The sequence below is a fragment of the Oryx dammah genome, unplaced genomic scaffold, assembly GCF_014754425.2.
Source record: "Oryx dammah isolate SB20612 unplaced genomic scaffold, SCBI_Odam_1.1 HiC_scaffold_28, whole genome shotgun sequence".
In the NCBI taxonomy this organism is placed as follows: domain Eukaryota; kingdom Metazoa; phylum Chordata; class Mammalia; order Artiodactyla; family Bovidae; genus Oryx; species Oryx dammah.
Window position 1 is genome coordinate 33,457,098 of NW_024070212.1, and position 12,485 is coordinate 33,469,582.

At 42.6% G+C, this 12,485-nt stretch overlaps 1 protein-coding gene across 1 annotated transcript in view; it reads left to right on the forward strand.

Moving 5' to 3' along the window:
* Positions 1 to 9,731: 9,731 nt before the first annotated feature.
* The window catches only part of LOC120856525 (calcium-binding mitochondrial carrier protein SCaMC-1-like), a 43,889-nt gene continuing 41,135 nt past the window's right edge, over positions 9,732 to 12,485 (forward strand). The window contains 1 exon segment of the mRNA XM_040231914.1: positions 9,732 to 9,968. Within this exon segment, the coding sequence (XP_040087848.1) occupies positions 9,732 to 9,968 (237 nt within the window).

Sequence of the window (12,485 nt, forward strand, 5' to 3'; positions counted from 1 at the left end):
GAAACATAAGCTGGGAGACTGCCATCCCCTATCTACTTAACGGCCAGCGGGGAGGGTGGTATTTGGGGAGGCAGGTTTGAAAGACATCTGTTTCAGTTTCTCTTCTGTTTAACGTCTCTCCTTGGAATAAGCCGGAACAACCAACCACTGTGCTTGTGTTATCGTGGCCCTTCCACAACTGCCTTGGCTGAGTTGTGTCAGTGTTCTGGCCTTCACTGTAACAAAACGAGTGACAAGAAGCAGGTTTTCCTGTTATTGCAATCACTTTAGGAACTTTCAAAGGACATTATCTTCTCCATTTACTCAGTGAGACATGTTTTTAAACAACTCACTGCTACAAAACACTTGGGTTCTCCAGAGAAGCTGGTGTATTTTCTCCCTTCTGATAATGAGCATGGTGCAAGGGACCATACTTCCCTTTTATCATCTGTGTTTCAGCATTATCTGATCTTGATTTTCTGTTCTGTCTTAAAAATGTGACAGTCTCTGAGATAATGCAAGTTCAGACAGAACTTCGTTGACAGTTGGTTCCCATCCCCCACCCAGCTACAGTTCTCAACTAGAGATCAGTAGTTTCTTCTGAGGAATGGGTCAGAAAATGACTGTTTTTTGATTATTTGGGGCTTTCTCAGTTCAGTGTATGGTCACATTTCCTAATAATTGATTTTCTTACACATTTCATGGTGTTTAATTGCTCAGTCATGTCCGACTCTTTTGTGACCCAATGGACAAGAAAGCAGAGACATTACTTTGTCAACTAAGCTCTGTCTAGTCAAGGCTATGGTTTTTCCAGTAGTCATGTATGGATGTGAGAGTTAGATTATAAAGAAGGCTGAGTGCAGAAGAATTGATGCTTTCTAACTGTGGTGTTGGAGAAGATTCTGGAGAGTCCCTTGGACTGCAAGGAGATCCAACCAGTCCATCCTAAAGGAGATCAGTCCTGGGTGTTCATTGGAAGGACTGATGCTGAAGCTGAAACTCCAATATTTTGGCTACCTGATGCGAAGAGCTGACTCATTTGAAAAGACCCTGATGTTGGGAAAGATTGAAGGCAGGAGGAGAAGGGGATGACAGAGGATGAGATGGTTGGATGGCATCACCGACACAATGGACATGAGTTTGGGTAAACTCTGGGAGTTGGTGATAGACAGGGAGGCCTGGCGTGCTGTGGTTCATGGGGTCACAAAGAGCTGGACACGACTGAGTGACTAAACTGAACTGGACTGTAGCCCACCAGGTTCCTCTGTCCATGGCATTTCCTAGGCAAGAATATTGGTGAAGGGAAGTTGCTCAGTCATGTCTGACTCTTTGCAATCCCATGGACTGAGGCCTACCAGACTCCTCCGTCCATGGAATTTTCCAGGCATGAGTACTGGAGTGGGTTGCCATTCCCTTCTCCAGAGGATCTTCCTGACTCAGGGATCAAACCTGAGTCTCCTGCATTGGCAGGCAGATTCTTTACCTCTGAGCCACTAGGGAAGCCAACTAAGCTATAGCCAGACCCACACATCCCATAGATGAAGATGAATAAAACACATAGTAACTGGAAAATGAATTGAAAAGGGATGTCTTCTTTCAGTTCAGTTCAGTCGCTCAGTCATGTCCAACTGTTTGCAACCCCATGAACCGCAGCACTCCAGGCCTCCCTGTCCATCACCAACTCCCGGAGTCCACCCAAACTCATGTCCATTGTGTCGGTGATGCCATCCAACCATTTCATCCTCTGTCGTCCCCTTCTCCTCCTGCCGTCAATCTTTCCCAGCATCAGGGTCCTTTCAAATGAGTCAGCCCTTCCCATCAGGTGGCCAAAGTATTGGACTTTCAGCTTCAACATCAGTCCTTCCAGTGAACACCCCGGACTGATCTCCTTTAGGATGGACTGGTTGGATTTCCTTGCAGTCCAAGGGACTCTCAAGAGTCTTCTTTAACATTGCAATAATCTGACTATGAATTTTCTATGATGGAACTTTTGGGATTCCACTTGTAGAGAGGGTTTTTCTATATGTTTCTTTATTACTAAATCTCTGACTCCACTGGGTCTCAGTAAAAAGTATACATTGTTTATTAATAGTGAGACACATGTATTTTATGTTGTACACATTACTAATTAAATTTTTTTAGTTATAAGACAGCTCAAAACCATTACAGAGCAAGGCAAGGTATAAGTACATGAATATGAAAAGATGTAAAAGTAAAATATAATAAAAGTAAAGTAAATTAAAAAAACTCAGTTGAGTGTACTTTGGGGTATGTCTATTTTTTTTTTTTTTTTGGCTGAGTGGCTTTCAGGATCTTAATTCCTTGACTGGGGATAGAACCCATGCCCTCTGCAGTGGAAGTCAGGAATCCTAGCCATTGAACTGCCAGGGAATTCCCAAGGGATGTGTCTACTTTGAATACAATATATTCATTTTCCATAACAGAAAGCCACATTATTTTTCATGTCTATTCAGAATGTGATCTTACTGGAAACTGGGTCTTTGTAGATGTAATTATTTAAGATGAGGTCATACACTATTAGGGTGGGCCCTAAATCTAATGTCTGGTATCATGATAAGAAGGTTATGTGTGAAGACACAGACAGACTCAGAGGAGAAGGTCATGTGAAGATAGAGGCACCCATTAGAGCAATATAGCTACAAGTCAAGGATTGCTGGCAAGCTCCAGAAACTAGAAGAGAGGCAAGGAAAGGATTTTCCCTCAGAACCTCCAGAGGAAGCCAATCTTGTTTACACCTTGATTTCAGACTACTGGCCTCTTGAATTGTGAGAGAGTGATTTTCTGTTGTTTAAGCCTCCCAGTTTTTGGTAATTTGTTAGTCTGTTATGGCACATAAATTGAGCAGCTAATGAGTAGTCCATTAATAACTGCCAACTGATGATATCCTTCAAAAGGGAGAATGAAATTCTGTAATGATCTAAACAAGAGAGGGACTTCCACAATAATTTTAAACAAAACACTTTCTGATGAAGAAAACTTTTCTTTTGGGAGAGAAAACACTTTGGTATAAAATGCTTTACTATAGTTGTATTTTGAAAAGTTTTGATCTCATTAATATTACATATATGAATTATAGCCAAAGAAACTGACTTACATTAAAAGAATCAAATTTCATGCTTTAAAATGATGTTACTCACAGATAATACAAAGACTTTATCATTTATCTTCTGTCAATAGCCATAGCTGGCTTGATATGACCATTGCATTGGGTTTCATTAACTTGACCATTCTTGGAAAGATTCTAAGGCAGACTTTATTTTCAACACTTATGAGGAAAAAAATCTGATGCAGTACATTTTTTCAGTTGATGAGCTTTCATGGTATTATAGGACATAGAAGAAAAAAATATAAAAAAGAATGAGAAATAAAACATGAATAAGTGAAAATTGTTATTTATTTCACTAAAATTTTTCCAAATAATAATATATTTGATTCAGAATGACTTTATATGCTTTGTATATTCATAACAAAGTAAGTTAATGAGTCTGGGTAAAAGTGTTTAATTGAATAAATTCTAGAAAAATGCCTACAACATGGTCCATAAAAGCATTTTAAGCTGTTATTCTGATTTTCTATCACCCTCTACTGATCAGTGACCCAAATTACATTTAGCCTTTTTCCTACTCCAAAGTGGATTTCTTCTTCGAAGACAAAAATAAATTTTGTTCACTGCTAAGTCTATAAAATCTGTTCACTAATTTAAGAAAAAATATTGAAACTAAGTATATCAAATATCATTTGTTTATGTCTTTATCATTAGTCTGTGAGCTTCTCCAGGAAAGTAAAAGACTCATTATCTTTATATTCCTAGTGGTTAGTATACTACTTAGTACAGTACATACACTCAGGAAGTGTTGGATAAATGGTATGTTGAGGTAATTTGCACAGTTATAGCAATCTTCATTTATCATTATTTTATAAAGTTGTTTTATAATTAACATTAATGTCTAAACAGTGTCTAACTAGTAAGCATATTAAAAAGCAGAGACATTACTTTGTCAACAAAGGTCCGTCTAGTCAAGGCTATGGTTTTTCCAGTAGTCATGTATGGATGTGAGAGTTGAACTATAAAGAAAGCTGAGCACAGAAGAATTGATGCTTTTGAACTGTGGTGTTGGAGAAGACTCTTGAGAGTCCCCTGGACTGTAAGGAGATCCAACCAGTCCATTCTGAAGGAGATCAGTCTTGGGTGTTCAGTGGAAGGACTGATGTTGAAGCTGAAACTCCCATACTTCAGCCACCTGATGGGAAGGGCTGACTCATTTGAAAAGACGCTGATGCTGGGAAAGATTGAGGGCAGGAGGAGAAGGGGACAACAGAGGATGAAATGGTTGGATGGCATCACTTACTCAGTGGACATCAGTTTGGGTAAACTCTGGGAGTTAGTGATGGACAGGGAGGCCTGGCGTGCTGCAGTTCATGGGGTTGCAAAGAGTCAGACACGACTGAGCGACTGAACTGAACTGAACTGAGTGCATGTGTGTCCAACTCTTTGCAACTCTATGGACTGTAGCCTGCCAGGCTCCTCTGTCCATGGGATTCTCCATGCAAGAATACTGGAGTGGGTTGCCATTTCCTCCTTCAGGGGATCTTCCTGACCCAGGGATCGAACCTGCATCTCTGGCATTTCCTGCATTGCAGGCAGATTCTTTACCACTGAGCCACCTGGGAAGCCCCAGTATCATCATTACAAGGATTTCTATAAAATTAGTAAAACCTTTTTTCAACCCATTGATTTCATTTAAAATGCTTAAGTTGTTTTAACTTCAATATATTTTAACAGTTTTAAACCTATGTTCATCATCATTTCTATTGTGATTTAATCTGGGCATTTTTCTGGTTAACTGTTATTTTTATTAGTTGTGTATTATCGAAAATTTTGTTGTTGTTAGAATTGGCTGTGGGGGACAGAGGGCTGAAATGACAGATGGCTGAAGGGCTGTGTTTATTTCCATTTCACATAGATAGTCCAGGGCTGACATGAAAGCTCCAGGATCCTGGTTCTTTTTGTCATATTGCTCAATCATGTATAAACATGCATTAGCTGTGTCTATTAAGCAGAATAAATAGGTGCAGAGCCTTTGGGAGAGTAGAATAAACTCCAAGGCATAGCAAAGTGGAGGTTGGTATATTAGTTGTTCTGATCAAAGATGCTGATCTAATGGGCTGGGTCCATTACAACTATGATGAGACTGGTGCCAGTTCTGGGCTACATGATAGGCACATTAACTTTCACAAGTGATATTCCATAAATTCATGACCACAATTGGTACTCAAAATGCCCCCAAATCTTACCTAGTTTCTCTTGTAACACAGTCTTCCCATGCTCTACAATAACTATCATCTTCCATCTCTTCAAACTTCTGGCCCTCACATCCTCTTTTTCTGACTCTCTCTCCCTCATATCTTTTTTGTTAAGTGGTAAAGATAGATTTCCCCCAATTCTATTATATAATTGACTTCAGTTCAGTTCAGTTCAGTCGCTCAGTTGTGTCCAACTCTTTGGGACCCCATGAATCGCAGCACGCCAGGCCTCCCTGTCCATCACCAACTCCCGGAGTTCACTCAGGCTCACGTCCATCGAGTCAGTGATGCCATCCAGCCATCTTATCCTCTGTCGTCCCCTTTTTCTCCTGCCCCCAATCCCTCCCAGAGTCAAAGTCTTTTCCAATGAGTCAACTCTTCGCATGAGGTGGCCAAAGTACTGGAGCTTCAGCTTTAGCATCATTCCTTCCAAAGAAATCCCAGGGCTGATCTCCTTCAGAATGGACTGGTTGGATCTCCTTGCAGTCCAAGGGACTCTCAAGAGTCTTCTCCAACACCACAATTCGAAAGCATCAATTCTTTGGTGCTCAGCCTTCTTCACAGTCCAACTCTCACATCCATACATGACCACTGGAAAAACCATAGCCTTGGCTAGACGGACCTTAGTTGGCAAAGTAATGTCTTTGCTTTTGAATATGCTATCTAGGTTGGTCATAACTTTTCTTCCAAGGAGTAAGCGTCTTTTAACTTCATGGCTGCAATCACCATCTGCAGTGATTTTGGAGCCCCCCCAAATAAAGTCTGACACTGTTTCCACTGTTTCCCCATCTATTTCCCATGAAGTGATGGGACCGGATGCCATGATCTTTGTTTTCTGAATGTTGAGCTTTAAGCCAACTTTTTCACTCTCCTCTTTCACTTTCATCTAGAGGCTTTTTAGCTCCTCTTCACTTTCTGCCATAAGGGTGGTGTCATCTGCATATCTGAGGTGATTGATATTTCTCCTGGCAATCTTGATTCCAGCTTGTGTTTCTTCCAGTCCAGCGTTTCTCATGATGTACTCTGCATAGAAGTTAAATAAGCAGGGTGACAATATACAGTCTTGACATACTCCTTTTCCTATTTGGAACCAGTATAATTGGCTTATAACTGCATAAAATTAAGGTGTACAAACATACTGACTTAACTTTCATTTATTGTGAAATGATTACCATACTAAGTTTAGTTAACATCCACCATCTCATGGATTAAAAAAAAAAAAAAACAGAAAGAAAAAGAAGAAAACAACATACTTTTCTTTCCTTGTGATGGGACTTCTTGGAATCTTTCAAATGAACCAATACAGCAGTATTAACCATAGCCATCAAGTTGTATATTTCCCTTATATCTTAACATCCTCATTTTTACCATTCCTTCATTCATTCATTGAAGAAATGGAAGTCGTTCTTCAAAGAGCCTGGGTCCCCATCATCTTTCCATCATTGTTTCTACAAACTCTCAACAGAACTTGCACTGTTTGTTATTGTTGTTGCTGCACAGGAGGAAGGGCATCTACAGCTGTAGTCAGCCACAGATAAGGGATAAAGCTGCAGGCAACATGGAGAGCTGGATTCACTCAAGGTTACAGCTTTGCCAAATGAGTAAGGCAGTGGAAAAGGGACCAAAAATTTAAAGGGATATAAAAGGTATTGACCAAGACAATAGATTATCGAATTTAAGTGGAAGTAAAGAAAGGAATGACACAATGGGGTGAGGACACAGGCAAGATGAAAATATTACTAGATTGTAGGTCTCAGTGTGACTCCCTGTTCATTTTATTTGTTCATTTATTAGACTGTCTTCTTCACATCAATTTATAGGCTTCCTTACGTACTCTGAATACTATTTTTTGTTGTTTGTAAACTTGTATTTTCTGTAATTCGTTTTTTTTCACCATTTTAAGTGATGAATTCTGATGCACAGATGTTTTCAATTTTGTCAAATTTGTGCTTTATGGCTTATACTTTTTACGTCTTGTTTTGGAACTCCTTTCTACACTGAGATCACAAAGATATTCTTCCAGATTTTCTTCATAATATTTTCAGGTTTCACATTTTACCTTTGCATCTACTGCACCTGGAATTTATTTTTGTGCATATTATGATGAGGTTCTAGTGGTAGAGAACCTACCTGTCAGTGCCGGAGACATAAGAGACACGGGTTTGATCCCTGGATTGTGAAGTTCTCCTGGAGGAAGGCATGGCAACCCACTCCAGTATTCTTGCCTGGAGAATCCCATGGACAGAGAAGCCTGGTGGGCTACAGTCCACAGTCACAAGAGTTAGACACCCTGAAGTGACTGAGCACGCATACACGCATGAGGTAAAGATCCATCCATCTAGTCTCTAACTCTCCCCAGTCTGGTTTGTGCCTCTCCAATTCACTAAAAAATGCTGGTACATTTCTTGCCAAATCTGAAAGATATTTTTCAGTCCCAGCTTTTAATTTTATTCAGTTTTTCAGTAGCAGCCCTCTGCTTTGGTACTGTTTTGGTACTGTCTCAGCCTGGGAGTGCTGCTGTAACAGAAGGTCATAGACTGGGTGTCTTATAAACCAAGCTGGAAAGTCTAAGATCAAGGTACTGGCAGATTCAGTGTCCGGTGAGGGCCTAATTCCTGGCTTGTAGATGCTGTCTTCTAGCTGTGTCCTCACAGGGAGGAAATAGCAAGGGATCTCTCCATGATCTTTTTTATAAGGGCACTAATCCCAGGGGATCAAACCTAGGTCTCCCACATTGCAGGAGGATTCTTAACTAGCTGAGCCACCAGGGAAGCCCCACTAATGGGATAAAGACTTCTAAATCTCAGCTCATATTAAATTCAGATATGTACAGAAAATGTACTTTATTTGCCTAAACTGGTCTTTCCCCTGACCCCATCTGTTAGATAATGGGGTGAAAAGTTAACCAAATATCTAATTTCTTTTAAAGCTTAGACTCAGAATTAGCTCCTTTAGATCAGTGGTTTCCAACCTTTTTGGCACCAGGGACCAGTTTTGTGGAAGACTTTTTCCCCTGGACTGGGGCTGGGGGATGGTTTCTGGGTGATTCAAGTGCATTACATTTATTGTGGACTTTATTTCTACGATTATTACAGCAGCCCCACCTCAGCTCTTCAGGCATTAGATCCTGGAGGCTGGGGACTCTGCTTTAGATAGTGTCTACCTCCTTTTGGATGAAAGTGAAAAGTGAAAGTGAAGTCGCTCAGTCCTGTCAGACTCTGCGACCCCGTGGACTGTAGCCTACCAGGCTCCTCTGTCCATGGGATTCTCCAGGCAAGAAGTATTCACTAATTCTCCCCCTAAGAGAGATGGCTGGATGGTATCACTGACTCAATGGACGTGAATCTGAGTGAACTCCGGGAGTTGGTTATGGACAGGGAGGCCTGGCGTGCTGTGATTCATGGGGTTGCAAAGAGTTGGACACAACTGAACTGAACTGAAGAGTGCATCTGGGGGTCAGAGGGAGGGATGTTGCTTACTTGTGAATTCTGCAGCATTGAGACTGAGGGACAAACGGCCTGCGCAGATTCTGAGAGCACACTGGTTGGCATCAGTTAGTCTCCTGTATGTGTTCAGTGCTGGTCTCCATTGTTCCACTGCTGTGTCTTCTCTGTTCTTTCGGTTTGAGCAGTGCTCCTGATGGCTTTCCTTGACTGCTGCTGATTTTCTTGCCAGCCCTTCAACTAGCTCACTGGCCCATTGACCAGGTGATGGCTTGCATTACACTAGATAAATTTCTTTGTTCAATCACCGTCATTTTTGGTATACTTACTTAAATATTGTATATATGTGCAATTGTCAGTTCATGTTAGATATTAGAAAGCTTATTTCCCCCCTTTTATAAATATAAAAAGAAGTCCTCATATTTTCTCCCTTGGTTACTAAGAGGTGTGGATTTCAACAACTCCATGGGAATGGGAGATGAAGCTTTGGCCTAGAAAAAGGAAGAGAGAGAATAGACCCAGGGTAGCTTCACGGAGTCTGATCTCCTTCAACCTCGGCTCTGAGAAAAAAACTGGAAAAAAAAAAAAAAAAAAAAAAAACACCTCTCCTAAAAATTCACAACCCTAGACTACCCTCGGTCACTTTAAAGTTTGAATTAAGACTGTGCTGTCTGGGAATCCCCAGCCAAACATTAACCTCATTAAAAAAAAAATAAAATAGAAGCCAGGTATCTTACCATTGGAATGCAAAGTAAAAATAAATAAATAAATAAATAAATAAATAAAATAAAAGAAGACTGGCAGAAGCAAACCCGGAACCAAAGGGACATTCCTCGCCCGCTGGCGCGGAACCCAGCGGCGTCGGACCACGCGTTCCAGGGGCAGTTGCTACACCGCCCGCAGGGCCGCCCCCTCGGAGGCTCCCGGCTCGGCCTGCGGGTGGGGCTTTCCCACTTCTCGGGGTTCCCTTGGCGCTGCGTGACCATGCTGCGCGGCAGAGGAGGCTTCCTGCCACCCACCGTGGCTGGCCAGGAACACGAGTTCGACAGCCTTTTCGAAGAGCTCTTCCAGAAGCTGGGCCGCCGCGGGGACGGGATGGTGGACCTCGTGGAACTGCAGGAAGGACTGGAGGCCCTGGGCTTCCCTCCGGGTGGGGAGGAGGAGGTGGGCCTTGGTGCATTCAGGCCTCAGGGAGCGTGCGGGGCGAGAGGCACTGCAGGGGTGATATGGGGGTGGGGGCGTAGACACCCGCTCATCTCTTTGGGGCCCAGTCCCCAGACGTTTTTTGGTGTGAGCTGCTTCACCAGAGACAGCCCGCTGGTGGAACACTTTTCCACACGTTTCTGTCCTATAAGTGAGCTGCTCCGGTGAAACATGTAGCAGTCTTACCTAAAAATAGGGTCCAAGCCATCAAAACACAAAAGGTTTGCTAGGCATTCCTACAGGTTAACGGAACCCCTGGAGGAAGCCGACTGCCTGGGCTTGGGCGCAAATTCGTTTCGCTCTTGGAAACTCCAAGAGTCTGTCTTGATGGCTCCTCCTGAGCTCTACCCAAGGGCGTCCCATAGCTTGGGTAGTGGGGCTGGCACTGAAGGGCTCCCCGCTAAGACCTTTGGGAGTTCCCTGTGTGTGCACTTGCTACTCAGAATACTGGAGTGGGTTGCCATTTCCTTTTCCAGAGGATCTTCCAGATCCAGGGATTGAACCCACATGCTTTGCCACTGCTTCACTGGCAGACAGATGCTTTACACTGAGCCACCTGTGAAACCCCAGTTAAAACCAATACTTGTCCGTTTAACCCTACACTTAGAAGTCGCTGTCGGAGAAGGCAATGGCAACCCACTCCAGTACTCTTGCCTGGAAAATCCCATGGACGGAGTAGCCTGGAAGGCTGCAGTCCATGGGGTCGCTGAGGGTCGGACACAACTGAGCGACTTCACTTTCACTTTTCACTTTCCTGCATTGGAAAAGGAAACGGCAACCCACTCCAGTGTTCTTGCCTGGAGAATCCCAGGGACAGAGAAGCCTGGTGGGCTGCCATCTATGGGGTTGCACAGAGTCGGACACGACTGAAGCGACTTAGCAGTAGAAGTCGCCGTACTGCACTATACCTTACACTGTAGAGTTATCCTTAAGCTCAACACGTGGCAATATCAATACTCACTATTGTATTCTCAGAGGGTCCTCATTTCCACAACTGTATGTTTAACTAGCTGACTTGCAGTAAAAGTAAAGTCTTTGTTTTACTTAAATCTTCTCTAAGAGACTAGTGGCTTCAGCAGCACCATGGGAACATATGTGCACATGAGTTTGAAAAGGTGACAGTACACCAGGCTTTATAGAAATCTTTTCCTTGTGAGGTGACTGAATTACGTTGAATTATGGGAAATAGTATTTAGTAAGTTTCCATCTGGTAGGCTTGAATTGAATGATGGATGTGAGAGCAGAGAACACTGAATCTAGAAAAACCATACAGTCAGCACAGTAACACATAGTTTGTGCACCATAGTTCTTAGGATTTATGTAGTGTATACCAGAGAAATGGGGGATGGATTAATGCTATCTAACATTTTTGTTATGGAAACTGATGGTTTGATCCCTAAGGCCCAACCAACCACAGATTCCAGTCCTAATTTTATATAACATATATTGCTTTCACTGAATTCTGTGTGTCCAAGGCTTTTTGTTGCACTCACTTTGTGTTACACAGAATCATCAAACAAGCTGATGAAGTTATGCTTTCCTTCAGAATGCAGCCCCAGAATCTTGTTATTCCATCTCTCTTCTCAGGCAAGAGCTGGGTCTTCTGCTTTAGCAGCCTGTCAATTTTATCTTCTATCCATTTATCCCAGTGGTTCTCCACTAGGGGTGATTTTGTCCCTCAGAGACATATGACATTTTGGATGGTTGGGACACTGGGAGATGTATGTGTGTGATGTGAAGGATATAGTGAGTGAGTCAGTCAGTCAGTCAGTTCAGTCACTCAGTCATGTCCGACTCTGTGACCCCATGAACCATAGCATGCCAGGCCTCCCTGTCCATCACCAGCTCCCAGAGTTAATTCAAACTCATGTCCATTGAGTCGGTGATGCCATTCAACCATCTCATCCTCTGTTGTCCCCTTCTCCTCCTGCCCTCAATCTTTCCCAGCATCAGAGTCTTTTCAAATGAATCAGCTCTTCCCATCAGGTGGCCAAAGTATTGGAGTTTCAGCTTCAACACCAGTCCGTCCAATGAACACCCAGAACTGATCTCCTTTAGGATAGACTGGCTAGATCTCCTTGCAGTCCAAGGGACTCTCAAGAGTCTTCTCCAACACCACAGTTCAAAAGCATCAATTCTTCTGTGCTCATCTTTCTTTATAGTGCAATTCTCACATCCATACATGACCACTGGAAAAACCATAGCTTTGACTAGACGGACCTTTGTTGACAAAATAATGTCTCTGCTTTTTAATATGCTGTCTAGGTTGGTCATAACTTTCCTTCCAAGAGTAAGCGTCTTTTAATTTCATGGCTACAATCACCATCTGCAGTGATTTTGGAGCCCCCCAAAATAAAGTCAGCCACTGTTTCCCTGTTTCCCCATCTATTTGCTGTGAAGTGATGGGACCGGATGTCATGATCTTAGTTTTCTGAATGTTGAGCTTTAAGCCAACTTTTTCACTCTCCTCTTTCACTTTCATCAAGAGGCTCTTTAGTTCTTCTTTACTTTCTGCCATAAGGGTGGTGTCATCTG